This window comes from Pan paniscus, chromosome 7, assembly GCF_029289425.2.
Source record: "Pan paniscus chromosome 7, NHGRI_mPanPan1-v2.0_pri, whole genome shotgun sequence".
Taxonomy (NCBI): Eukaryota; Metazoa; Chordata; class Mammalia; order Primates; family Hominidae; genus Pan; species Pan paniscus.
Genome location: NC_073256.2, coordinates 109,396,587 through 109,422,423, shown reverse-complemented (window position 1 = coordinate 109,422,423; position 25,837 = coordinate 109,396,587). Strand labels below are relative to the sequence as shown.

The following is a 25,837-nucleotide window of genomic DNA, read 5'->3' as shown; positions in this document are numbered from 1 at the left end:
GTGGAGCTTGCAGTGAGCGGAGATTGCGCCACTTCACTCCAGCCTGGGCGACAGAGTGAGACTCCATCTCAAATAAATAAATAAATAAATAAATAAATAAATAAAATACCACAACTTTCCAAGTTTCTGAGAGACAAGAGACAAAGGGAGGGAGGAAGAGAGGAAAGGGGGAAAAAGAGAGAGAGAGATCAGTTGATAGGAGCAGCAGCAACCAGGCCATGCTGGCAACTGGACAGTTGTTATAGCCTCTTGAGATGTGTGACCATCAACCACGAAAGCAGATATTTCCAAAGTTCCATTTTTTTTTCCAGGTGGAAATTGCTGGCGTGGAACAGATGCCTTTATTTGGAGAAAACAGTCTTTGTAAATGATTCTGGTTCTGTCTCCTCTTATTCCCTAGAGAGAGTCTTTCCCAGATGAAATTAGATTAAAAAAAAAAAAAAAAAACTACCAAACATCAGTTTGTGTTTTTTTTTCATCACACCAAAATGTTTTAGAGCCTGCAGCTTAATTCCACATATTTTGGTTTTGTTGACTGATCCTAGGTATTTTGTTTTTATCACTAATAGTGCAGTAATTACTTTCAGAAAGAAAAAGATTATGATTGTACTGATATTTTTGAGTAGTGACCTTTGCTTTCATTTATTTCATATTTAATTATATTAAAATAGGTACTACCTCTTTTCTAGTATCAAATGATAAGAACTGAGCACACTGGATGAAATAATACTTGCACTGGGAGCACTAAGGTAGGCGCTTTACAAGTATTATCTCCTCATATCATCCTGATAAGTTAGGTGTTATTATCTTACTTTGGAGATTTAAATCTGAAGCTTAGAGAGGTTAAGTGACTTGTCCAAGGTCAAATAGCTGATAAGTGAGTGTAAGAACTGAGATTCCAATCCAGCCAGAGTGCGTATACAGTGGGCTTCTAAATGGCCCGCGTGTGTAGGCCACAGTCATTTATAACACTTTATTTTTTGAAAATTAAATTATATCTGCAACAGAGAAGATATTTAAGAGCTTCCTACCATTTAAAATTGCCTGGTTTGTTAACTCACTGGTCATATTGCATTGTTGATACTTAGTTGGTTGCCTACCTTCTGATTAATTTGTTACTTAAAAATATTTGTAGGATTTTGAAATAATGCCTTATCACAAGAGAAAGGGGCTTGAAGAAAGACCAGATCATATTCCATTATCAGTTATTCCCTGTTTACTCAGTCAGTATTTAGTGAACACCTTTTGTGTGCCAGGCACTGTGCTAGGCACTGGGTATGGGCATTGTTGAATAAACATGGCCATGCTCTTGCAGCCCTGCCAATGGAATGAATAGAGTGCATCAATGTAGGGTCCAAAGGTGTAAGAAATTAAGATTGGATCTCATTTCTACAACAGCTGACACGCTCAATTGTGAGATAATCCAATGCATAAAAAGCTGCTAGAGTGCACTTATGCCTTAAAGGTTGTATGGACTCTGCTGCAGTTCCCAGTCACAGTGTCCTGCTGCTCAGTGTGGGACAAAGGGCTGGCTTCATAGCCGTGGATGTCGTGGGTGATTTCCATGCTACCCTATCTCTATACAGCACCAGTGGGAATGGGCTTCTGTGAACAGTACCTGGCAGGTAAAAGGTTGCAGAGCCTGATGTAGACCCAAAGTACTATAGTATAAAGAAGAGAAAAAGATCACAGGTCACAGAAGTAGCCACGGAAAGGTTTGCCAAAGTCATGGGGATTGAATTGGGCTTTTGTGGCATTTCATTGAGTGGGATTCATTTGTTTTTCTTTTTATTTGGGGCTACAACTAGGTTCCTAGTCCAGTTCCAAATGTGGAGGGTAGAGTAATGAGCACCCCCCAGATGAGACCCTAGCTCTCACAGAGCTTGCATTTTGGGTGGGGGAGGGAGAAAGATAAAAACGAAGTTACTAAGATTATTTCATGTAGTGCTAAATATAATTAAGACAATTAAGAAACAATGTTAGAATGATGCAGAGGGTGGGGGGACATGGTAGTGAGACTTTATTTCAAATGGTTGGGGAAATCATCTGTCAGGCGGTGACTCTTGAACTAAAGCCTGAGGGTTGAGGAAGAACTGGCTGTGCAGCAGTCTATGGGAAGGGCCGTGAAGTCAGTGAACGAAGCCACCAGCATGAGAGGAAGTGTTCCATCAGGGAGTTTATCCAGCCAGAGAAGAGCTGTACTCTGGAAGGGTGTGGTTGGAGTGGAGGCTGAAAACTGTAGATGAGTGCCAAGTGATGGAGGGTCTTGTATGTGAGATTAGGCAAGAATAAGGACTGTGTGTTTCTGTGTGTGAATCTAGGAGATGAGTAGTTAGAAGAGAGAAGGAGAATCTGGATGAGTGTATGCATGGAAGCTTAAGGAAGCTTGTGAAACTAGGATAATGACATTTAGTTCACATGACCTGCGATGAGGGGCACCCAAATCACACAGTGTCTCAGTTACTTCCTGTTGGAAGTTGAGTATAGTCCTGAAGTGAGGCATAGATGGTGCTCTGTTCACTACTCCTTCAAATTAGAGGGACACAGAATTGCTTACAAAGAAATGGTGAAGCTTTGACAAAGGTAAGCTACAGTCCAGTGCCAGAAACTGTACTTACCAAGGTAATATTTCCTAAGTCAGATATGCTATAACAGGTTCCTTTTATGGTGATTCCCCTTGGAAACAAAAACTAAGTGTACATTTGTTCATGTAAAATAATAGCTTTTATGATATAAAATGTTTCTATGAAGGAAAAGAAAAGAGTTAGAGTTAAGGTTTGATTCAACCCAGGTTGATAGATAAAAAGAGGTGTGTTTAAATGCTCATTTTTGGAATAACCATGTATCATTTACTAAAGGAAAAAGTGCCCCAAATGTTGATAGAATTCTCTAGAGAAATGTGTTTAGGCAGTGAAAGGATTCCTGGCAGTGATTGAGAAATACAGTAATGGGGAACTGCACTTGATCTCTTTTGAGGTTGATTCTGATGTGTGTAGTCTTTACATCCTATTAAATTTTTGAAAGATAAACTGATACAAGAGTGATTTGCCAAGGCCATATGAGGTTAACTGAATTCAAATAGAAGGTTCTCTCAAGTTATTGCATTCCTTAGAAAATAAATACATTGCGCATATGGTTAAGATTGATCAAAAAAGTATTCTGTATGCCAGTGATTACATTCCCATCTGTGATTAAGGTTTTCTGTCTGCATCTGGTTTTCACATTATATTTCTGTAACAAGAATCCTTTATATAGCAGAGTTCACTTTCTGTATTTTCTATTAGCTGCAGCTTGAACTACTGCACGGATCGCAGATTTGCACATGTGGTTTTCATTACTTCATACCATTGAGAAAAAGTAATATTTGTTTGGGAATGTATGTTTTCCACAATTTCCATGGTAATACAACATGTTGAGCCTTTTAAATAACACTTGTAGAACTACAAATTGTTTGAGGCATTCTGCTCTTGGTGGAGCTTAGCTTTTAAACTTTTCTCAGTATGTTCCCCTCGTAATGAGGTTTTACAAATTTGAGGGCTGAGCATCCAGATCTGAACAAAGCAATTATTAAAGATAGAGAGATTTTATTATCACTTCCATGTGACAGACTTCAGTGTGGAATAGGTCTCAGAAATACCTGAACGTCGTGCTTATTACCATTACTTATTTTATTATTATTTCATATTGGAAGGGCATTTAATGTGTTGGAGATATGAAGCACAAATGTGACACTCCAGTCATTGTTTTGAAAAATCCAAAGATTAGCTCTTTTTTTTTTTTTTAGTTACCCTTTTGATTGTGATATATTGTTTCATATATAAAATAGTTAAGTGGTGAAAATCCTCATGGGTAACTTTAGATTTACATTGTATATTGTTTGAAACTGTATTTGTACACTATGTTAACATTTAAGAATTTACAAATATGCACATTTAAAATACTTTGTTATCACCATGTTCCTGCCAATTTTCTTCATTCACTTCAAAAAACTCTGATTAAAATAGATACAAGTGAAGTTAAAAAGTAAAGCAGTATATTCTAAATTGAGAGATCATTTTTAATTGAGAAATTTGTCTTAAAGTTTATCACATGGTAATTTTATGTGCCTCAAAACCAAGATTAAGTACCCCATTTTTGTTAAACCCAGACATTGGTCTGATATTTAGCAGTCATGAGAAGGAAGATATAGACTTAGACTCTAGAGGATTTGTATATGCTTTGCCTGGTTCGTTTGCTCAGTAGAGATTATTAACTATGGCTCATATAGGGGCATGATCCACTTTTGTCAGGCTCTCTGATGGCCTTTGTTGATGGTTGCTGAAGCACAAAATATATATTATGATTGAATCTAAGAAGAGTATACATTTTCTTTTTTCCCAATATTTGTTTAGTCTATATAAAATGTTTTTTACCTTTGTACAGAAACATTGGAAATAACAGAATTGTGCAGAAAAGTTACTCACATTGCCATCTTCCAGAAATAATCATATTTAACATCTAGATGTATTTACTTTCAGTCTTCCCCTCTGTGTGCACCCTCCCCCACTCCACTATTTGAGTACTTACACAACCTATACGTGTACATATATTTATGTATCTTGGTTATAGCATTGAAATTTTTTGCTTTATCATTTGTTAATAAAATTGTTAGTATTTATAGTAAGCTAAATGTTTCCAAGATCCAGCTGATTGTCTTTAATGATCTTTGCTTACTGCAAGGCAATTCCCAACTAAGAAATGTCTAGTAATGTATTTTAATTAATCAGTACTTATTTAATTTTTAAACCTTAAAGAACAAGAAACAACTGATTGCATCACAAAAGAATCATAATGTGGCACATAAACTACATTGATTTTTTAAAAAATAGAACCTGCTTGTTTTATTTACATCAGAATATGTTCACCGATTTTAATTTCTAGGAAGTAATTTGGTCTCAAAAAATAATAGCTACAGCCTTAGTAATTCCTTTTGAGACTGCTTTTAGAAATCTTTCTTCCCTTGCATTTATTGAGTTCCTACCTTATATGTGTATGATTGTGCTGGACCCTTATATTTCCTAGTTTGTAAGAATTACATAGCAATACTTTTTCTATTCATAGTAGTGATAGTAGTGGTCTCATTTTTAATCATAGTAGGTGAGGAATAGACAATATTATGAATGAACAAATTCTAAGTTTGTCAAATATAGCAGGAAAAATGAGAAAATTTATATTATTAAAAGGAAGAAAAGGTGTAGAAGTTTGTTGATTTGGTAAAATAATTCAACAATATTTGTTTCATTAATATTTTTTAACTACTCTATTACATAAGGATTATTCTTCACTGTTGTTTTAAACTATGTGTGCTAATAATGGCAATACTGAAATTTCAGAACAGCGAAACAAAATTTGAATAATGAAACAAACCACTTTGTTTTGAAACAGGATTAACTTGTGTGTAAAATTCCATAAATAATAATGTCTAAATTGTTTTCTAAAGAAAACATAATATCTGACAGATTATTTATTTTTTTGAAACAGGTAAAATGTAACATTCTCTTAAGGTATTGATGTGCATATCTTTAAAACCAATTTAAGAAAAGAAGAGCTTTCAGGTTCAGAATGTATCCAGCTTTGAGTCAGATGATTGGAAAATTAAGAGTCCTTTAGAAAACGTCATGATAGGAACTGAGACAATGGGGATTGTTTTGGATTCTTCTAAAATTTAGAAGAGCTTGTATCTGTTTTTTTTTTTAAACAAAACGTAACAAAACTGGCCTAGTGTTATCATGTAAACAGATGGGTATGATACTTCAGACTGGTTGTGATATATGCATTTTTTTTCCCTTTGTTGTTGTCAATAGAAAAGATTGATCTCTGGGCTGGTGAACATAATCTCTGTCCCAGTCAGAAAAGGAGAGAGGAAATTAGCAGAGCGATTGGTGGAGAATGATATCTGTCAAAAGAAACACTTGGAGAGCACTGAGTTTAGTAATAGGTGACTGCCGGAAAAAAGGGAACTTTGAATATTGTCAAGGTAAGGAACAGACAAATATTTTGATTTTGCAATTTACTTACGTACCAGAAAAATCAATCTATTTTTTCCAATAAATTATAATTGTAAAGATTTTCTTTTTTTCTTCCTTCTTCTAGTGCCTGTTCTATTGTATGTTTTAAACATTTGTCTTTGAAATCTTTGGGTGTGGGGATTGGGTGGGGATCAATCTGGTGGTGGGAACCCTGTTTGATAGTTTTGGGTCTGAATATATCAAATGATCAAGTACCAAATTTTTTCACCCTCTTCTTGTTGCAGTGCTTCTTGCCATGTTTCATAATACATCTGTTATAAGCTGAGCAATACTTGGAGTTAAAGAGTAAAAACTATGCCATGATTTCTGTGTTTATTGTAACGAGGAGATGGTGTTTTCTGAAACAGTTTGTTGACTAAATAGGCAAAAAACTGCCTTTCAGTTTATTATTTCTTCTGATGTATTTGGATTTTTAAAAAACTTTTAGGCAAATGTCACATCCTAAGCAGAGTTCATTCCATAGACACATTAAGAAAAAAGGTGATATCTTAATTTAGGAAAACAGCAAATATAAACTGAATGTATTGCCATTTGGCAAGAGACTTCTTAAAGTCTGCAATATTTGAAAATTCAAGGAAGCCCTGAATTATGGGAGAGAGTTCATGTCTCCTGTAGCCAGCTCTGTTCCAGGTTTAGTGGATAGTGGACTTGTGCAGAAGCACCAGGGCATAAGGATCCACTGCTAAGAAAAAGTTGAGAGTCAACACAAATGTTGTGTGATACTGGTTGGCACTGTAGTGGTTGGGAAGAGATTTTAAGTTCTGTGACTGACTGACTGACTACGTAGAAAGAGGGGGAGCGAAATACTCACCCTTGGTGACCACTGTTCTGGAAACATCACTGCTAGCGTCCACCCCACAATGTCTACTCTTGCCATTTTTACAAATGCTTATCGGCTTGTTCTTAAAGTTCTCAGGAAGGTGTTGGAAAATAAAGTTGTTGTTTTTTTTTTCTTGAAAGACCAGAGAAAATGAAATAATTCCCTGTAGGATGATACACTCCTTTGGGGAAGCCTTAATCATGATTTGGTTTCTGTGTCTGTATTTCCCTTCCTTTCATTCCTCCTTCTTCATACTGTGATGATGTTCTTTTAATACAATTAATGAGAGACATCAATTCAAAAGAGAAGGCAAGGAGTTCAATTGTTTAAGCAGTTGAGACATCTCCCATGACTACTTCTCTTTTCTTAACCTTATGCACTGTTGTTACTAAACATTGGTTTTTTGAGAACTCAGATCTTGGTTGATTAGCCTGCTAAAGTCTTGCATAGAGAAAAAGAAAAGGTATCAATATCTTAAAGGAAAAAAACTAATAATAATAACCATCCCGCTTTAGAATTGTTTTCTTGTCATCTTCTACCAGTTTGGGCTTCCACATTAAGCTTGGGCTTAATGTGTCTATGGAACTCCTTGCTTTCTGCCTTATGTATCTGCGTGGAGTTTGTATTAATATGATAAAGATATCTAAGATGCAGATTAAAAATCAAAAAGGATATTGGACTTTAAAGCTTGAACATATTGCAGATACATAGAGTTACTATCTTTACCCACTCGCATTCCATCACAATCTATTCCTTTCTGGTCATGTGGAATATATCTGTGGCCTGCTGGCAATGAACCATTGCAGCATGGAAGATCTATATTGAAAGCAAAAATGCATGACAAGAACACATATCTTAATATAATTTGGAATGCATTTATTTGTTATTCATGTACGGAACCCCCAGCATCATGTATCAGAAACACAATGTGCAATTTCTTCTTTTTTTCCTGTCTCTCCTACTCTCCTGTATGTGTGGTGTGTGTACATACTTTAAACATGATGTCTGTATACACATATACATATTTGTATTGACCTATTTTGTAACTGTTGGGTTTTCTTTGTTTTCCATGTGGCATTAAAAATTTACTTCTAGGCCAGGCATGGTGGCTCATGCCTATAATCCCAGCACTTTGAGGGGCTGAGGCAGGAGGATTGCTTGAACTCAGGAGTTCTAGACCAGTCTGGGCAACAAAGTGAGACCCCATCTCTACAAAAAAATTAAAAATTCAGGCGAGTGTGATAGCACATGCCTGTAGTCCCAGCTACTTGGGAGGCTAAAGTGGGAGGATTGCTCGAGCCCAGGAATTCGTGGCTGCAGTGAGCGATGATTGCACCGTTTTACTCCTGCCTGGGCAACAGCAAGACCCTGTTTTTAAATAAATGAATAAATATAATAACAATAATAATTACTCCTAATTTTTTTTTCCTCTTTGTAATAATATTAGGTGTATAGAAATATGGGGTTCAAACTCAACTTAAGAAGTTGGGAAAACAGAAATCACATACTTTACATTTTAGAACACCTGGAATCCATTGGGCTCTTAGAGTTTTGGAGTTGTAATTTAGAAGCAGATGAAGCAAAGGACTATCCATGGCTGAACAGTCGGCATTGTGAGTGAGAATGGCCTGAGGTGGCGCCAGAGAGTCTGGTCTGCGTAGCAAGTTTGAAGCAGGCTGGGGTCTCCTGGAGATGGGCCTCTGTTAGGGCAGAGGCTGGGGGGCAGGAGGGTGGGAAATGATACTAAAGGGGTATGCCACCAGCTTGGGTGGAAGCTGGTAAAATGAGAACGCTGTTGTGTTTCCCACCTGGTGTTTTAAAGCATACCCAAGGTACACACAGTGCTTGGTCCTCTAGAATGCCATTTGGAGCCGTTCTCCTGTAATGCCTGCCATTGTAGGGACCAGACAGATTTGGGACACCTAGGAGTGGTAGTCTGGCCTGAGGAGCTTGCTATCATAAGCCATTGAGGACAATTCTAAGAAGGGTGTAGTATCTGACATATTAAAAAGATCCATATGTTTTCTAAAAGATGTAAGAGGAAGCAGCTTGGGAGGAAAGAATGACAGGAAACTTTTTTTGCAAAGAGTGCCTGTTTATGTTCATTCATATCATGGAATGGGATATATAGGTAGTATCAATTTTTACATATTGTGTGGGTTTCAAAAGCCACATTTGTATTTTGAAAAAGAGGTATTTTTAAAATGCTGATATAGATGATGCTGTGCACCTTTATATATTGGTATCTTTGTTAGGAAGAGGAAAGTTATTTTATTAAGTAAAATTGCTGCTTTTAGAGAGTATCTGCTCTTATTTTTAGTTTTTCTTGGTCATGTTTGAGGGGTCTGATAGCATTAATGGGCTTTACCCCACATGGAGCTTTGAGCTTATTGTAGCACTGCACACTGATCCCAGGTCAGTGTGATGCGTGAAATCAATTTATTTGAATCTCTTTGCCTCTATAGGAATTTGGCAGCATGCCAGTTGTTTTCATTTAATGTTCTTTGTGTTGAACACAGACAAGCAGGCATGCTTTTGTATTCTTCTCTCTTTTGGTCTCTGTCTCTTTCAGCCAATATTTTACTGTATGGATTTTGAGATGAAAGAAGAGTATATCATTTATATGATTCTAATCATTGTTTAATTATATATATGTATATAAATATACCACTTTCTTATCTTTTAAAGGATATGTTTGATATTCCTGAGTTTGAATGGTGACTTTGCACACATAAAATATTTTAGAGTTTTGTTTAAATAAAATTTTTGGTGAAACATAATAAACCAGATCATAGATGGTATTTGCTTACATTAATTACCACTATCAAAATTTAAAATAACAATGTTAATTATGTAACACAACAAATGTTTAATTTGTAAACTGGACTATCAAAATCATTTATTTCTTGGTGAGCCTTCTTTGAATTTGAAGATTTACACTTTAATCAAGCATGTTAAAAATTATAATTATTTGAGTATAATTTTCTTTGATCCATCTTGATTAAGATACCAGCGTTTTACACAGATTTGCTGTATATGAATTTTTATGAAGTTTCTGCCATTAAGGTACTTTTTTGTTTTTTAAAATTTGGAGGGTAATGACTGGGAATAGCATAGAGATTTTTATGACAAATAAAATCAGACCTTTCTCTGGATGTTTTTATAGGCAGGACTTGTTTCTGGGTCAGCTTTAGGAAGAGGTGGAGAAGGAAATGAGAGAGAGTGAGAGGAGAATGTTCTGTTGATGCTCCGGGCAGTTCTTGCGGAAGTTGATATGCAGAACCATGGAGCCGCAGCTTCGGGGTCAGGCTCATACCCAGCAGCCCTGCTTCCTTGTTTAATTACCTGAAGAGCAAAACAGTCAGGCTGGGAGTGTGTGAAAACCCAGTATCTCTCACAGCCGCCTGGCGCTCTGACATCCTGCAAGGCCAGCCCTGTCTGTCCGCCAGCGTCAGGCTGGCTCAAACTCTGGGTTCCTTTCTTTCGGGAGGCATTGTGTGGAAGAGGGTTTGGTCAGGAATTTGAGGTTCCTGCCAATGCTGTGTCCCCTGCTCTCCCCTTGTGGACCACACTGACAGACATGCTTGATTAAAAAAAAAAAATCTAAGAATTTGGCTCTATTTTACACTTCTGGCCTTGCTATGAAACAATCTGTTTCAGCAGCAACAGACGTTAACCAGTAGAGGGCTGGCCTTAGTTTGTTGGGTTCTTATTTTCTGAGTTCCCATTATATAGTGTCCTATGTGTGTTGCTCTTTTCCAGTCAGACTCATTAGTAGTCTGGTGTGGAGCTAGTAGTTCAGAGATTGCTTTTATGAGGCGGTTTTGGAATCTTCATCTGCCCATGAAAATAGAATAGTCCATTTTTAAAAAAAGGTGATAGAACTTTTGCACTTGGATGTTTTTTCCTTTTCTTGGAATTGGAATATGGTCTTTGACATTTGCTGTGGGAAGGGCCATACTCTTTGACGAAGCTGGAGGTGGTGAGAAATAATATTTGCACAGTAATGTGTGGCCAATTTGAGGGTAACATGGGATAAATATTCTGAGAAGTGCTTGGAGATGGAGCCATGTGGGAGATCCCATGAATATAAGAGGATTTTATCTTACCAAGAGGAAATCTGTCCACACAGTGGGCTGATGAAATGTCTTTGCTGTGGGTTGGGAGACAAAGGTGGTGGTGGTGGTGTTTCCTGCAAAGGCAGGGGAAAGTGTGACTACATGTGCAGTGATTTGGTTTTTCCAACTACTTCATTAGGATTCTGTCATGCAGACTGAAGGGCATTTACCCTTTAGATGCACATATGTGCCTCCCATTAATGTTAATAGGAGTTATGGGCATGTAAAGAGAGCAGTATATACCTTTGCCTAGTGCATAAGCACAGCTCCAAGGAATTGATTCTGTCCTTTGCAAAGAATAAAGAGATTGGGCTTTGCAGGGAAGATTTTGGTGGGAATTATTTTAAAAACTTGTTTTTCATATCACATTTATGGAAGTAATGTCAATATTTTATATATTTGTTTACCACTCCTGTAAAACATATATAATAATTTAAATAATTGCATTAGCCTGGTGCGCCTTGTGATGGAGCTGGCATCATCGTGATCTATTATGCACAGCGTAAGTAGCTCTGCCATAAGTGTTATGTGTATCCTCAGGCATGTGTGTGTTTATTTATGTATCAGCCTGCTGCATTTCTTTTAGAGTATTTCTCTTTTCAACATCAGTATAAATATGAAAAAAGAAAACATATAAATATATTTTAAGCCACAGCCAATATTCCTAACTAGTGTTCTCCTCCACCAACAAACTCTTGGCAGGTTTCTTTCAAGCTCCAACTTTTTTGTAGTTCTGTCCACGTGGAGTCTTCTTAAATGCAGGTAACAATGGTAACATTAGGACCATGTGTAGCTTTAAGCTTCGGCAGCAGAGAGTGTATAATGTGAGAAAAATGTGGAAGACTGAAAACTGAATGGGGAGAATTGTGGTTTGCAGGTGGTGTCAGAAATGAAAGAATTTGGGTTTGGAGACTTGCACTGAGGGTGCTCAGTAAGTGTGGACTGAAATGCAAGAAAAAAAATCTGTGAGAGAAGAGAATCAGAGGCAGTGAATTACTCTGGAAAGTGAAGGGAAAACATATAAGTAATTGTGGACTTGTGTCAATTTACTAATAGGAATGAAAAAAGGACATTTAGGTATAATGGGTAAAAAAGGTACAATAATCCATAATTTTAATAAGATTATGGTATATGCAGTTAAGGAGAATTTTAATAAATGAAAGTAAGAGTAGAAATTTCCATATAGAGTAAGGGAATTGCATTGAGATTTATAGGCTTTAACCATTCTTGAGTGTATTTCAACATATACAGCATTAAATTCTCTTTTGCCTGGTAAAACCCTGTAGGGTCACTGTAAAACATTAATTTAAAAATTTACATTGATATAAAAGCAAATATACTATGCTGGGTATTATTTGAACAAATAGAGCAGTTTTGGAGTGAACATTTGTAATAGAATTCATTGTAACTAAAATTCATTTTTGAGTAACTTTTAATTGTTTATAAATGTGGCACATTAGTATGTGTGCATAGATTTTGATAATTTGCAATGTGGAGAGATACAAGTGGAGAATTTATTAGAGATGAAAGTCCTGTGAAAGAAAATATGATGAAAAAAATTCTGGGATTTTTTTTTTATTGCTGTGTATTTGCTCCACCTGGTGGATTTTGTTGAAAGTGTTTTAATCCTTGTTAATGAAAAGAACACTCTTTAGACAATTTCTCTGAACTATAGGGAAATCTTTTGTTTTATTTTTGTTGCTGTGTAGAATAGTTTAATTCCTATCTAGGTCAAAACATTTATGTGTCATTTGTTCAGTTCTTTCAATGCATTGAAAGTAACTTTTTTTTTTTCAAAATATAATACATGCTCATTTTAGAAGATTTGGGAAATACAGAAAAATAAAAAAATAGGGAATAAATATTGTATATAATTTCACCACCCACAATTGCATTATTTTTAAGAATAGACATTATCAGAAGAGAACCAGTTTGCATTTGAATTTATTTAAAGATATCTGGAATGTTAAATATTATGCCAAAGTATGATGATGATTATTACTATAATTATTTTTGGACAAATACTATCCTTAGAATTCCCAGGCTCCAAAATAATGAATATAATCAAGTTCATCAAGAATTGCTTTTATTAAGCTGCATGTCTACAGAAGGCAAAGGTAGTGAGATTAAAGGTATCTCATGTATTCATAGGGTTGTTCATAGCGGTGGTAAGATCTGTTGTTTGCTGGGCTTACACAGATTGCTTTCTCTGGAAATCTTAAGGATTCAGTTGTGCTTTGATCATCTTATTGTTTTCCTTAGGTTATTCTTTTTTTCTCCTGCAGTCTCTCACAGCTCTGTAACAGAAGGTGAAGTTTTGAAAACAGTGTCTCCATATGCAAGGGATTTGGAGACCTTTTTATTGTCTTTAAAATTGTCATTCATAGTCCTCATTAGCATTTATTGTTGCAAGCGTACAAGCAGAAAATGTGAAATTGGTATGTCATGAATAGCCCCACAGAGCTCTCGAGCCCTCCGATTTTGCCTGCAGTGTGGTGTGGGCTGGGCTTTGAGGGAAAGCTGTCCAGATGGCTGCCTGCACAGAGCAGAGCTGCAGGTTTTTGTCTCTGTTGCTGAGAGGAGGGAAAGTTCATTGGAGCATACGCCATCACCCTTGCGTTTTAACAAAACTAACTCGCCATTAGTCAAGATGAGGAGGTGGTGACATTGAAACAAAGGTTTTCTATATAGTGTTACAGTCCTTGTCAAATGAATAAGAGATGGGTAGTTAGGATGTCTTCCATGTTACCTGAGTGATTTTTGTAGCTGTACAAAATATGAGAAAACTGTAAATGGTAACTTATTTGCAGATTTACATTGCAAATGTATAGTTTTTAGGAATTGTTTTATGGGAAATGCTTTTACTTGAAAAAAAAACAACAGTTAACATAGCTAGTGTTTAGCTTGTGGATTAATAAGGAAGTGTTTTACTTAAAAAATTTTAATATAATTTAACCCCTTGCTAGTGCCTATGTAGGAATCTACCTTTAACTGTATTATTATAGTATGTTTAAAATTTGTGTTTAAATAGCATAAAATTTAATCAGTGCAAGTGTTAAAAGCTGTTATAGCATTTCAAAAAATTTTAAAATATTAGACATTGAAAATAAGTTGGTGGAAATGAACTACAATATATTGTCATATTTTAAAGGCATTGGCACTATCAGAAACAATTTGTAATAATTACAGATATAGATTTTGTTTACTTTCAGTGTGATATTTTGTCTTAAACAGACTTCATTTTTGTACACATACACATAAATGCACACACAACTTAAATGTACTAATACACATCTTTTTATTCATGTATAAGAGGACATTGTACTTCAACCAGAGTTAAAAGTCAAATATATTGCTTGAAAAACTGTCAGAATGATATCACTAATATTTTATTCTGTAGACATTGAAGATGGAAAAAAGAATATCATAGAGACTATTTGGTTTATCAGTTTAGGAAGTCATTATTTAAAATATTTTAACATTGGAATCTTCAAAGTACAGTCGTAGAGTCCATTATTAACTTACTTTAACTGATGGAGATGCAAAAATCAAAGTGACCTGAGACCATGAGTTTTCCATAAGTCATAGGTGAAGGCTAGGGGTTGTGACTTCTAGCTCTCAGCCTGCCACTTGCCCTGGTGGATGAGGATTTCTAAACAGACCTACAGCATGTCCTCCATGGGCCACTGTGTTCTATAGTGCATTGTCTGACTAGTTGCATGTGATTGAGGCAGTAAAGCTTTTCTGCGTCTGTAATGTCTGTATAATCACCTATTAAGATAGGTTTCCTCTATCCAGCATGTTTTCTTTTACTTGACTCCATCTCATTGCTAGCACTTAGGCTCTCTTGGACAGCCCTAAATAACCCTTTAACCTCATGATGTTTATACACCCTTCAAATTCTTAAGATGGCAATAATGTCTCCTGTTCTTTTGTCATCTAAGCAAAGTTCTTGTGAGTTCTGTGGGCTGGCTGAAAGTTGAGGAGGTGCAAATGCTTGCCAATCATTTCCCCCAAAGGAAATATTTGAGGGAATAGCGTAAATGTGTTTAGTTGTTTACAATAGACATTTATGTAAGGGAGCTAAAATGACAGATAACCTCTTAACCTTGATGGAATACTTCAATGAACTTTTTCACTTAGTTTTTTCTTCCCCCCTCTATCCCACTTATTTCTTGTGGTTAGCTGTATCTTACATTGTAGCCTAACTAAAACATAAACCATTTGTGTTTTTTTGCAGACAAAGTATAATTGGATTTATCTTTGTCAGGGGACAATCTATTATGGCTTTTATTTAATACAGTTTCAGATGGCTTTCAGTGGCAGAAACAAATTAATGTACATTTTTATTAGGTGTTGTATCTATTTAATTGACTGTCAAAGTGATGAGAAGTTAGGAAATCATCCAAAAGAGAGGTCCATCTCCCTTAGCCCAACAACTCACACATTAGGTAGGTTTGCCTTGTCAGTGGGATGCCTTTAGAAAACACTAATAGCTTCCAGCTGGGTGGAAAATCAAAACCTTTGGGGTCTGACAAAACTAGCAGATTTGAATTTGAAAGCAGAGCTAATGCCTCCATTTTATTTTTTACCACTCGCCCATAAAACATTATTTTCCAATATGTCAGCCTCATTTGGTGGCCAGTGGTCTGAAATTGAAAGTGGGACAAGCAAGCGGAGAAATCTGGACATTAGTGAGTCCGCCCTTTCAAGCTGGTGTGCCACTTTGTGGAAGGGTCTCCTCTAAGAGCAGGGGGGTCTTAATGACCATTCATCAATGCTCGTTGGGTGATCATTGAGTGCCTTCTCATTCAGTTTATCAAGTCTTGCACATAAAAAGTCAGAATAAGCCTTATTCAGCTTTGTTAAAGCCAACTAGGAGTAAAATGCTCCATTTGAACCCATTTTGCCCTTGTTTTTTCACTTTGTTAATGCAGCCCTGCTTAAATGAGTGCCTTTATTGGGTCGGTTAGAATATCTGAAACTATTAATTCTCTTGTATTGAATAGTTGGTGGCAGGCCAGAGCAGATGGGGTAGGAAAGTATTTGGTTGGGTGTATTGCTTTCAATTAGGATCAATGAGGTTTCAGCTCCTTTGAATTAACTCACTTAATACCCACTGTGTGAAGTCACAGTGTATCACAACAGCCTGCTAGAAGCCGAGAGGAAAGTTGAGAAGACCTGTGGAAAGGCTTTAACTCAAATTCTCCCTTCACCAATGTAGAGAGCTTTCCTGAACTGCAGACCATGTCAGTAGACTGCTAGTCCCTGTTGCTAAGTCAGGTTTGAACAGAGGAAAAATTTGTATTTCATGAAAGTTTTGTGGTGGACATAAGTGAAAAATACCTTGGAATCATACAATACCATAATGCCTTTCTAATGAATGATCTAAAGTTGTCAGAAAACAACTTATGTATTTGCTTTTGTGGGAGCCCAGCATTTTGTTGTTGACTAAACTTACTGGTTTGGAAAGTGTTGATTTAGATGACTCTCTCTAAAAAATTGCCTTAAAAATGGACTGTGTTCTTAATTCAGTGACATACATTAACCGATGAGGTTCTCCTGAGGAAGTACTTAATTGGTGAGTAATGTATTCTTTGTTATTGGGATATATTTTAGTTTTATAAAATATGTTTCCTTATGACAGTGTTTTGTACTGGAGAAAACTTTTGCAATATATATTGTTTTTCTCCATTCACTTGCATAAATGCATTCATCATGTTATTGATTGTCTATTTTTATTATACAATTTGGATGTTAGAGATCTTGGCTCCATATCCTCCTTTTATTTATTTATTTATTTTGTTTTATGAACGAAAAGTTATTCTGTCTGAGTAACTGTGTAGAACTACGTATCCAGGTTTCCCTATTCAGGGAGAACTGCCAAATGGGGTTCTGCTTTTCTTGCCTCCATGGATTAAAGAATAAGAGGAGGAAACTGGTTTCTTGAGAAAATGCTGAACTAGTCTCAGATGCACACACATTCAGCTAGGCCCCTCTGCAATCAGACTTCTAGGTGAGAATCTCCAGGGATCCAGGTTTTGTTGATGTGGATCAATTTAAAGTGGCAATTACTGTAGTCAGATAACAGCTTAAAAAGCCTTTTTACACATAGAAAAGATACATAATCACACAGCATATGGAAGTTCAATTGTCTGAGCTGCGGTTTAGGGACTTGCAGTGTACCGATATTAAGACCCCATTTTAAAGCCGGATATCATCCAGTTTTCTCAAAAGTGTATTGCATTTTGTCATATGATTTTCTATTTTAGAAGTGATTCACCATGCATATTGATGAAAGGTTGGGTTTCCCACTGTGAAAATGTTTTCTTTCTAACATAAGTATAGTACTAAAAAAAAAATCAGTGGCATGTAGCATTAAGTGGCTTTTCAAAAATACTCTCTTTAAAAATGAAAGTCTACTAATTTAGGATGCTGGATTCCATAAAGGCCCTTATAGCAGGACTTAATTGATTATCACACTCATGCCTGCTATAAAGCTTTCTATCATAAGAATGTTTGAGCTTGGTGCTTAACTGTACTGAAATCCATTACAGAGAACCTCATTACAAGTGACATCTAACTAAGATGAACAAAAAGATTGGCCTCATAAATAGGGTGCAGTATACTATTAGTGACAGAACAGAGTAATCATTATGAATTGTAGTCTTTTTACAAGTTGTCTCTGACAATGATGGATTTTTGAGGGGTTCGCTGGATAAAGCAGCCCTTCTTGGGTACAGTATTTAGGGGCTGTAGAAGTTCTTATTGATTGACACTGTTTATCAAGAGAATATATTTTTAGTTTGTGCGGAGAGTGTGTGTGGGTATGCTTTGAAACAGGTTGTGTGCACTCTTGGGAAGAGGTGTAGGAAGATTGAGTAGGTAGAAGTCAGAGTTATTGCCTCTGTTTTCAGAAATTTTTGGAGATAGCAAGTAGTGTGGAAATCCATCTGACAAGGGCTAAAAGCATATGGAAAGCGTAGAGTAAGTAAAGGACATGTTGAGGACTGAAGGCATAGCAAGAGTTAACGGGAATGCTCCTGTCTATCATGTTCATTGAGCTTGCAGGCTGATCAGAGGACCCTGAGTGGAATTGTTTCTGTGTTGATAGTGGATTGTGCATACGATGGAAAGGTAAAGCCTGAGGCAGCTACCTCATCATGTGCCCTGTTGTTGAAACAAACACAGACCTAGGAAAGATTTGCAAGTGTAAAACTGAGAAAGAGTTTTAGGAGAGAACAGTATTTTCCTTCTGCCTGGCATTGTTGTGTGTTTAGAAAAGGCATGCAAGGCAGGCAGGCGTGTGTTTCTCCTATGAGGCAGGGATGTTTTACAAAGGACTAAAGAGGGACTGCTGAGAAGAAAATAGCCAGCTTTAGATAAAGCACTATAACAAAGGCTTCTAGTTTTATATATCATGGTGTCCATTAAAGCTTAATAGGGAAGAGTCCATTGAACCTGGCTGGGTATGTGTTATTCATGGGAAGGATAAACATTTAGGGGTGTACAAAAAAATCAGGAATCAGGAGGACATGATTGTTCAGCTTTTGAAAAGGCTTTACAATGGAGATTTTGTTTTTATCTCCCATGGATCTCTATGCAAGGTAGAGGAAAGTAAGCTGAAAATGTTTGGAGCATATCAACCCAGGGATCCCAGGGGGTTAAAAGCACTCGAGTAAAATAAAAGTGGTCGGCTCAGCTTCTAAAAAGTGTTCTATTTTACACATACTACTGAGAAGCTGACAAAAGGAATGATTCTGATACTTTGTGCAGGATGATAAACTGGCACAATATACAAAGTCTTATAAAAATGTTTGTAGGCTGTTTGGGATTTCCAGTTGAATAAACAGGCTTTGAGTTCTGTACCTTTTTTTTTTTAATACAGTTCCCAATTATGGCTATGAAAATGAGAAGATGAAGGGAAGCCTTTTATTGTGAGGGGTGGTAGGGGGCCAGGTCTACATTTCTATCTTTTGGCAAAATAAGGGTTAACCTTGAACGGGATGGGGGTGGTGGCGAATAAATTATTCGGCATTTAGCTTATCATTCTGAATTTCACTTTTTGCTTTTTGGTGCTCTGAAACTTGCAGAGAGAGGTGGAGTGCTAAGGGGAGGGTAGGGGTTGTGATACTTTGCACACACATCCCTGTCATTGTTCTGCCTAAAGAGACAGGGCTGGGTTCAAGGCCACATGTGCTCCTGTCATCCTCCACATTTCTGCTCCAAGTGCAATCCGGAGTGTCAGCTCTCCATCTGTCTCTGCCTGGCAGGCGCACGCGCCCAGCACCCTGCCTCCGGCGATGCCGCCCCAGCCCCTCTGATGGCCCTCCTCTCTCCTGCCACTCATTCCAGAACAGGAGGCATGAGCCCGGAACGCGCTTGCTTTTAGGAGACAGCCACTTTCTGTGTGGTACGCTGGATTCAAGGATGCCTGGTGAGTTAGCCCTGTTCTGTGTTCTCTCTGTTTTTCCAATGAAGAAAGCTTACTTTCTATTATGCATGGAAAATACCTTCTGCCCCACAGCGTGTTGTATCTGATGTGGGCAGGAAGAGGCTGGGGGTGACAGAGGTGTGATTGGAAGGTAGCATAAAGAGAACCACAAAGATCTTGATACATGGAGGGGTACAGGGTGTGGAGTCCTTGCTTTTAAAATTTGGGAGATGTATTTTAAAGGTTGAGGGGGTCGTACAGCCACGGATGTTTGTCGGAGTAATTTACTTGAGGGTTTTAGCTCAAGTAAGAAGTATTGTTTCTGTTCAGAATTTTGTGACTATCATCTGTACTTGGTGTCCTGGAAATTTCATCTGTGGAGAGAGTTTTCAGATTATGGCGGAATCCTGGAATAAGATCTCTTTAAAAAGCTGTTTATGTCAGAGAAAGTGAAGGAAGCTTTGGAACTACAAGGAATTTCAGTCGTGTCCTAAATCACAGCCCTTAGATGTCATCAGACAAATAATTGAAATCAGTTAATTAAAATAAAAAGCCTGCTGAATTAGTGAAGCTCTTGTCCTGGAAATTTAGTGCATGTCAGTTTCCTCTGAAAAATATTATCTTTGGAGCCTGGAGTGTTTCTGTGATCGTTGCCAGTGAAGGCTCTGCTTGTGGAGAAGGCTGGCCGGGGAAAGGGTTGTTTCGGCTGTTCTCAAGAACTGTCTAAATTGCCCTGTGCCTAATTTGGAGCTTCCTATCTTCAGATAAAAAAGACAGGGCAGATAGAGATCCTCCAGCTGGCCGATTTATGTGGATTATTTGGGTAGGACAGGCAGAAGAGGCTGTGCTTGGTCACAGAGTTTGTACACCTCACAGATGGTGTTTTGAAACATTATCTGCCAGTTTTCTGCAACCACAGTTGTGTGTAGGTATTGCCAGTTGTTTGAAGAATGTTTTTCCCTTTAGGATGTGTCTCGTCCATCCTAATCATTATTGATATATATGCAGAAAGGATGCATTTGTGGCAGAATTGCACTTTTTCATTAGTAGACTAGGAATGTATGTAGCTGAATTATGGGGAAAATCAATTTACAAAAAGACAATGACTGAGGTCTTTGAAAGGTCATTTTAACTCTTTAAGCTTTCATCTTGATTTATATGCACCATGCAACTAAAGATGTAATGTGCCCTGGGTATATAATACAGAATCAGTGTGAAAGTGCCTGTGTTTTTTATTTCACCAGAATATTGAGCACATTTATCTGATTTTTATGTCATAATTCAGATCTTTTTTATGCTGTTAATAAACGTGTTAAATGATCTGATTTATCAGCATTTTGAAGTCTATATGTTAATTTTGTAAAACAAAACCCCATAATAAACCGAAGCCATTTGTGAATTATAATAGGTGAACGAGATTAGTTAGGACCCTTGCTACTTCTAGCTAATTGCATCATTTTAAACTAAGCTTCAAAGCACCCTTATTTAAAAAGGATTGAACTATATTTAGGGATTTAGAGTCATTGATAAGTTTGTTTTAGTGTTGTTGTTAATACATCTGGTTCTACAGCAATAGCCTGAAGTGTGGGCACTGCTTCTCTCTCTCTCTCTCTCTCTCTCTCTCTCTCTCTCTCGCTTGCTCTCATCAACTGTGTTAGAAAACCTTGTACTTGGATACATAGAGTATATTAACAGCTGTGACTATGAGCACGTGCCAGAATGGCGATACTTGAGCAGATTTGACACTTGGCTATTTTTGACACCCATCTGTAGTTTTTAAATTCTACTATTGGATGGACTACCTCTAAATATGTTTTTAGCTTATTTTAGTCCATATATATAGGTCCATTTTAATGGATGATTTTAGCCATCTTGGACAGGTTTTATATTTTTAAGTAAGACATTATGTGTAGAAGATTAAAAGGTTGTGTTCTATGCACTCTGATATCATCTACTGCTTAAATGACTATATATCAACATACACATACACACACACACACACATATATATATATATATTTGGTAGTTCAAGTATCAGAACTAATTCCTGGTTGTCTCAGACATGATGTAACAATTGCCATATCTAGGGCCTTTTTTTATAAAATTGAGGATCCCTGGAAACAGATGTGCACAAACTGATCTTATTCAGACATCCCAATCTTTGGGGGTGGGTAAGTAAAAAAGTCTTAGTTTAAGGGGTTCTAGAACTATTTCGGTTTTAAAAAACATGTTTTTAAAGATGTTGCTAGCATATTGTTTCAAAATGAACTATATAAGTCAAAAGAGGCTAAGGATGCTTTAAAGAAATAGATTATTTCAAAATTGTTTAACTCATTTTAAAGAAATATCATTTTACTACCTGTCACTTTTGTAACAACTAGATCCTTGTGTTTAAGAAAAGGAAAATGTTTTCTTATGAGAAGGCTGGGAGACCTTGGGCATTATATTGTTTCAGGAGGCAGTGACTCCAAGCTTTCTGAAACACTTATATTTTTATGAATCTTTGTATAATATTATCAAAGAACATATGTTGACCTACAAAATGCTTTCAGGACTATTTCCTTAAAAGGACAATAAGTGAGCACAGTCCCTGTAGCCCAGAAATAGTGCTTTTTCTTTTAGAAGATGGCTAGTATTAGGTCAGACCACCCTTTCTCAATGGTCCTGCTCTCCAGATGTGCCTGGAACTTTTTTTTAAGTTCAAGTTTCCAAAAGAGAGAGAAAAAAAGGTTTGTTTTCAAAATCTGGTTTTACTTAAGACATCTCCATCCTGGAGTGCATTTCATAAATTGCCCACATATTTTCCTTAGCAGAGAACTTAACTGGCTGTAATTTTTAACACATGGCCACATCATGTGATATTTTCAAAACACTTACACATAGCTTTAAGAAGGTCCCTGCAGAAATGATCCATCCTCTCACAGCCGGCCCATTTTTTAACAGCATATCTGCATTTTCCATTTAGTAGAGCTATATATTATTAGCTTACATTTTTGGGTAGTAAAACAGTGCATTGCTGATTGTAAAACATGGACTTTATTATCTGCTGAAAATTGATTTGGCATTTATAGCCACTGTGTACTAGACTATTTTTCTGTTTTTAACATCAATGCTTGCAAGCGATGATTTGTGTAAAAAAACAGAAATGAAATTGCCATGGACAGACAACTGTTAGTATCCCTAGTAACTGAACATTTGGATAATGCACTTGGATATTTTTTTTAATAGATGCATCTAAATGCTATTATGCAAGAATAAAAACACTCACAGCAGTCCATTCACTGACACTCTATTTTACTTTGCAAGTTGGTTTGCCATTATATTAGGCTCTTTGCTGTATCAAACAACCCTTGTGCCAACTATAGAAGAAAACTATGTAAGTTGTAAATACCCAATTATAAATGTAGATTATGCAGCATTACTTTTTTGTAGCAGACATGTAGGCAATCCAGCTTCCCTTCAAACCCTGAAACCCTCTCCCTTCTCTTTACATTCTTTTCTGTTAATATTTCAGAGTACTTGGCCTTTTAGTTCTGTGTATGTAAAATGATATTTGGAAACTTTCACAGGCCATCTTCCTGTGCAGTTAATGGTCTATTGAAAATGATAATTGTTTAATCTTTTTCTTGAAGGGGGTGATGGTTATGACATCTTAAGCTTTCATAAGACAACTACTTGTTTATTTTTATTTCTTAAAGTAAACATTTGCTTAGTAGACATTATATAGCCTAGAAATGTTTATTAACTATCTTATCACTACACTGTTAATGGATGTTTGCAAAGAAGATGCTGTAATTATAATTTTCTGAAAAGCCTTCTGAGCTATCAGGGGAACAGATATATATATTTTAGAGCTTGAAGGTTTATCTTGCGAGCACCTTCAGTTTACAGATGTTGAAACTGAGGCTCCTAGAGATTAAGGGACTTGTTCAGGTAGTTTATGAAAGTAAGAAGATCTTTCGAGGACATTTTCTTAACTGTGCTGTTTGTAAATCTCAAATGTACATTAAATCATGTTAGCATATTAGTGTCAGTCTTACTTTGTTGTCTTTTATCTTCAGTCCTGGATCGCTCTCATCGTATGCTTTCTCCCCTCCCACTCTAGGATTGCAGAGCTACCTGGGAGAAAATTCTGTGACAATAATCACTTGGCCTATGGCAAAAGTGTGCCTATTAAATTTATTTTATAGTTGTTTGGGAATTAGGGAACCTATATATAGTTAATTAAGAGAGTATTAAGCAGAACCAAAAATGTAAGGCTACAACAACAGAAAGTTACTGTAATGAGGAAATTTGGGTAGTAGACATTTGTAGGTTGCTCAAAATGTGCCAGATACCAGATAACCATGATTCAGTCCCTCCATGCCCTCCAAAAGTTTGGAGTTCTAGTGTTCCCAGCAGAGAAGTAAACAGGGCCTGAACATAGTAGATCATGCAGGAGCCCAGAGGGTAGGTACCCACCTGGATTAGGAGTCAGGGACATAGGGGAAGGATGCACAATGGGCTACACGAACGCCTATTGGAATGCCTTGCCTGGCTCCTTCCACTTGCTGCAGATTGGATCTCAGTTCATGTAACTCAGCATTTTTTGGTTTGTTCTTCTTATACTAAGGATAGGGCATTCATTTTGGTTTTTATTAGATTTAATTTCTGTGTGTGGCAGTGGGTGTAGTATTTCTTGAAAGCTATTTCTTTGTGTACAGTTGCAGTTCTTTGATAGCTAACCATATCTAGAGGAATAAATCATTAACTTAAATGACTCATAACTTGAGAACAATAGGATTTCACACCTGACCAAGAAACAGGTTTATCGTGCTGGCTTTCTCAAACAGCTGTTTGCATTAATTAATATTAATGTAAATGTACTTTCTGAGAATGTCTAGCTTAATTATATTTTTCAACCCATAGAGTTCCAATCAAAGGAATCAGAAAATCCTCTTAATCTCAAAGGGAATATGTAACTGCTGTCTCTGAACGGAATATATCTCTGATAGTATACTAACAGCAGCCTTTTATTGAAAGCCTATATATGCCAGGCCGTGGGCTAGGCACTGTATATACTTTCTGATTTTCACTACAGCTTTGCAAATGTTTCTGTTACCATGTGATCTATTTGAAACCTGAAGATCAGATAAATTAAGCAGTTTGCCCAAGGACATAGGTAAAGTTAAATGGTAGAGGTGGGATTCCCTGGACTTTGAATTCTCTTTTTGTTTCCTTATTTTATTTTTGAGAGGGGTTGGGTATGTTGTGGCTTGATGACAGGATCTTTTGTAATGAAGGCTAGATGGAACATTTAAAGGGGAATGTTTGAATCTGAATTATAGTAGCATAGAAGGTAGAGTTCTTTTTGCTGAAAAATAAAAACAGAAAAAGCATTAGCCTTCATCATCAAGAATGATCTTGGATAAAACAGGTTAGCATGCTGGTTATTTCTCTGTGTATTACTATTCCTCTTGAAAGAGAACAATGGAATTAATAGGCATCAGGAGACTTAATGTTATTATTTTGAAAAGCCTAATAGAAATCATAGGGCACATTAAGATACAGGAACAAAAAAGAAATCATAAATTTACTCCCTGACAGAGCTATACAGGTTAACTGAAATATCACCTTTCTTGGCTTTTGGAATGTGGTCATCCTGGCTATCTTTTGTTAATCGGAAGGTCAGATGGATGGTTTTCTGTGTTTTGGATTAGTAGAAAATTAGAAAGCAAATAATATATTCAACACCTTGGCAGACAAAATTGTTAAAAATTGTGTAACTAAAAAAAAAGCACGTTTTTTGGTGGTGAGACTGGTGAGTATCCATGGCTCTGCCCCCAGGAGCTCCTAGACAAGCAGGCACAGTGTTTCCAGTAGATGACTACATTCTTAAGAAAGCAGATATCTTTTTTTGCCATCCCCCACCTCCTGCAAAGAAAAAAAAAAAGCAGTTGATTTTTAAAATTGTGGGATACTTTCTCTAGAAGGCTTGATTTTGTTTTCCACATTTCGCTTTTAAAGGCTAAGTGATAAGTGTAGTCTGGCTCACTTTATTAGAGGGATTCTTTTAATTTTATGTGGTTTATTAACATTATACAGAGTACTTGACACTCATGGAAGAAAATAATTTTAAAAGTACCTATGAGAACATGATACTGGGAAGAGTTTCGCTTTAAGAGCTATATAATCAGCTAGGGGAAATGCTTTTTAGGAAGAAGGGATGTAGGAGGGTGTCTTTATCATGTGTGTATGACTTTAACAAGAGTCTTAAAGAGTTTGACAAAGTAAACTGAGCATTTTTCACAATCTGGGATGATTTTGATGGGGGTGCTAACTTTAAAAAAGACAATTGCTGTGCTTTTGAGAGTCTCGTTATTTTACGTTTGAACTTTCCCTCATTTAACTTCACCACC

At 36.7% G+C, this 25,837-nt stretch overlaps 1 protein-coding gene across 5 annotated transcripts in view; it reads left to right on the top strand.

Annotated features, from left to right (window-relative positions):
• RUNX1T1 (RUNX1 partner transcriptional co-repressor 1) overlaps positions 1-25,837 on the top strand; it is a 146,445-nt gene that overhangs the window by 21,538 nt on the left and 99,070 nt on the right. Inside the window, exons 2-3 of one of the 5 annotated variants that reach the window (XM_034966333.3) lie at positions 690-749; positions 5,844-6,016. The exons of 2 other annotated variants lie outside the window; for them this stretch is intronic. In XM_034966333.3, coding sequence (XP_034822224.2) covers positions 5,929-6,016 — 88 coding nt within the window. In that variant the 5' untranslated portion in view covers positions 690-749; positions 5,844-5,928. Of the gene's footprint in view, positions 1-689; positions 750-5,843; positions 6,017-19,283; positions 19,444-25,837 lie in introns of those variants that run through there. 2 more of the 5 variants (XM_003821129.6, XM_055116723.2) reach the window with 2 other exon arrangements.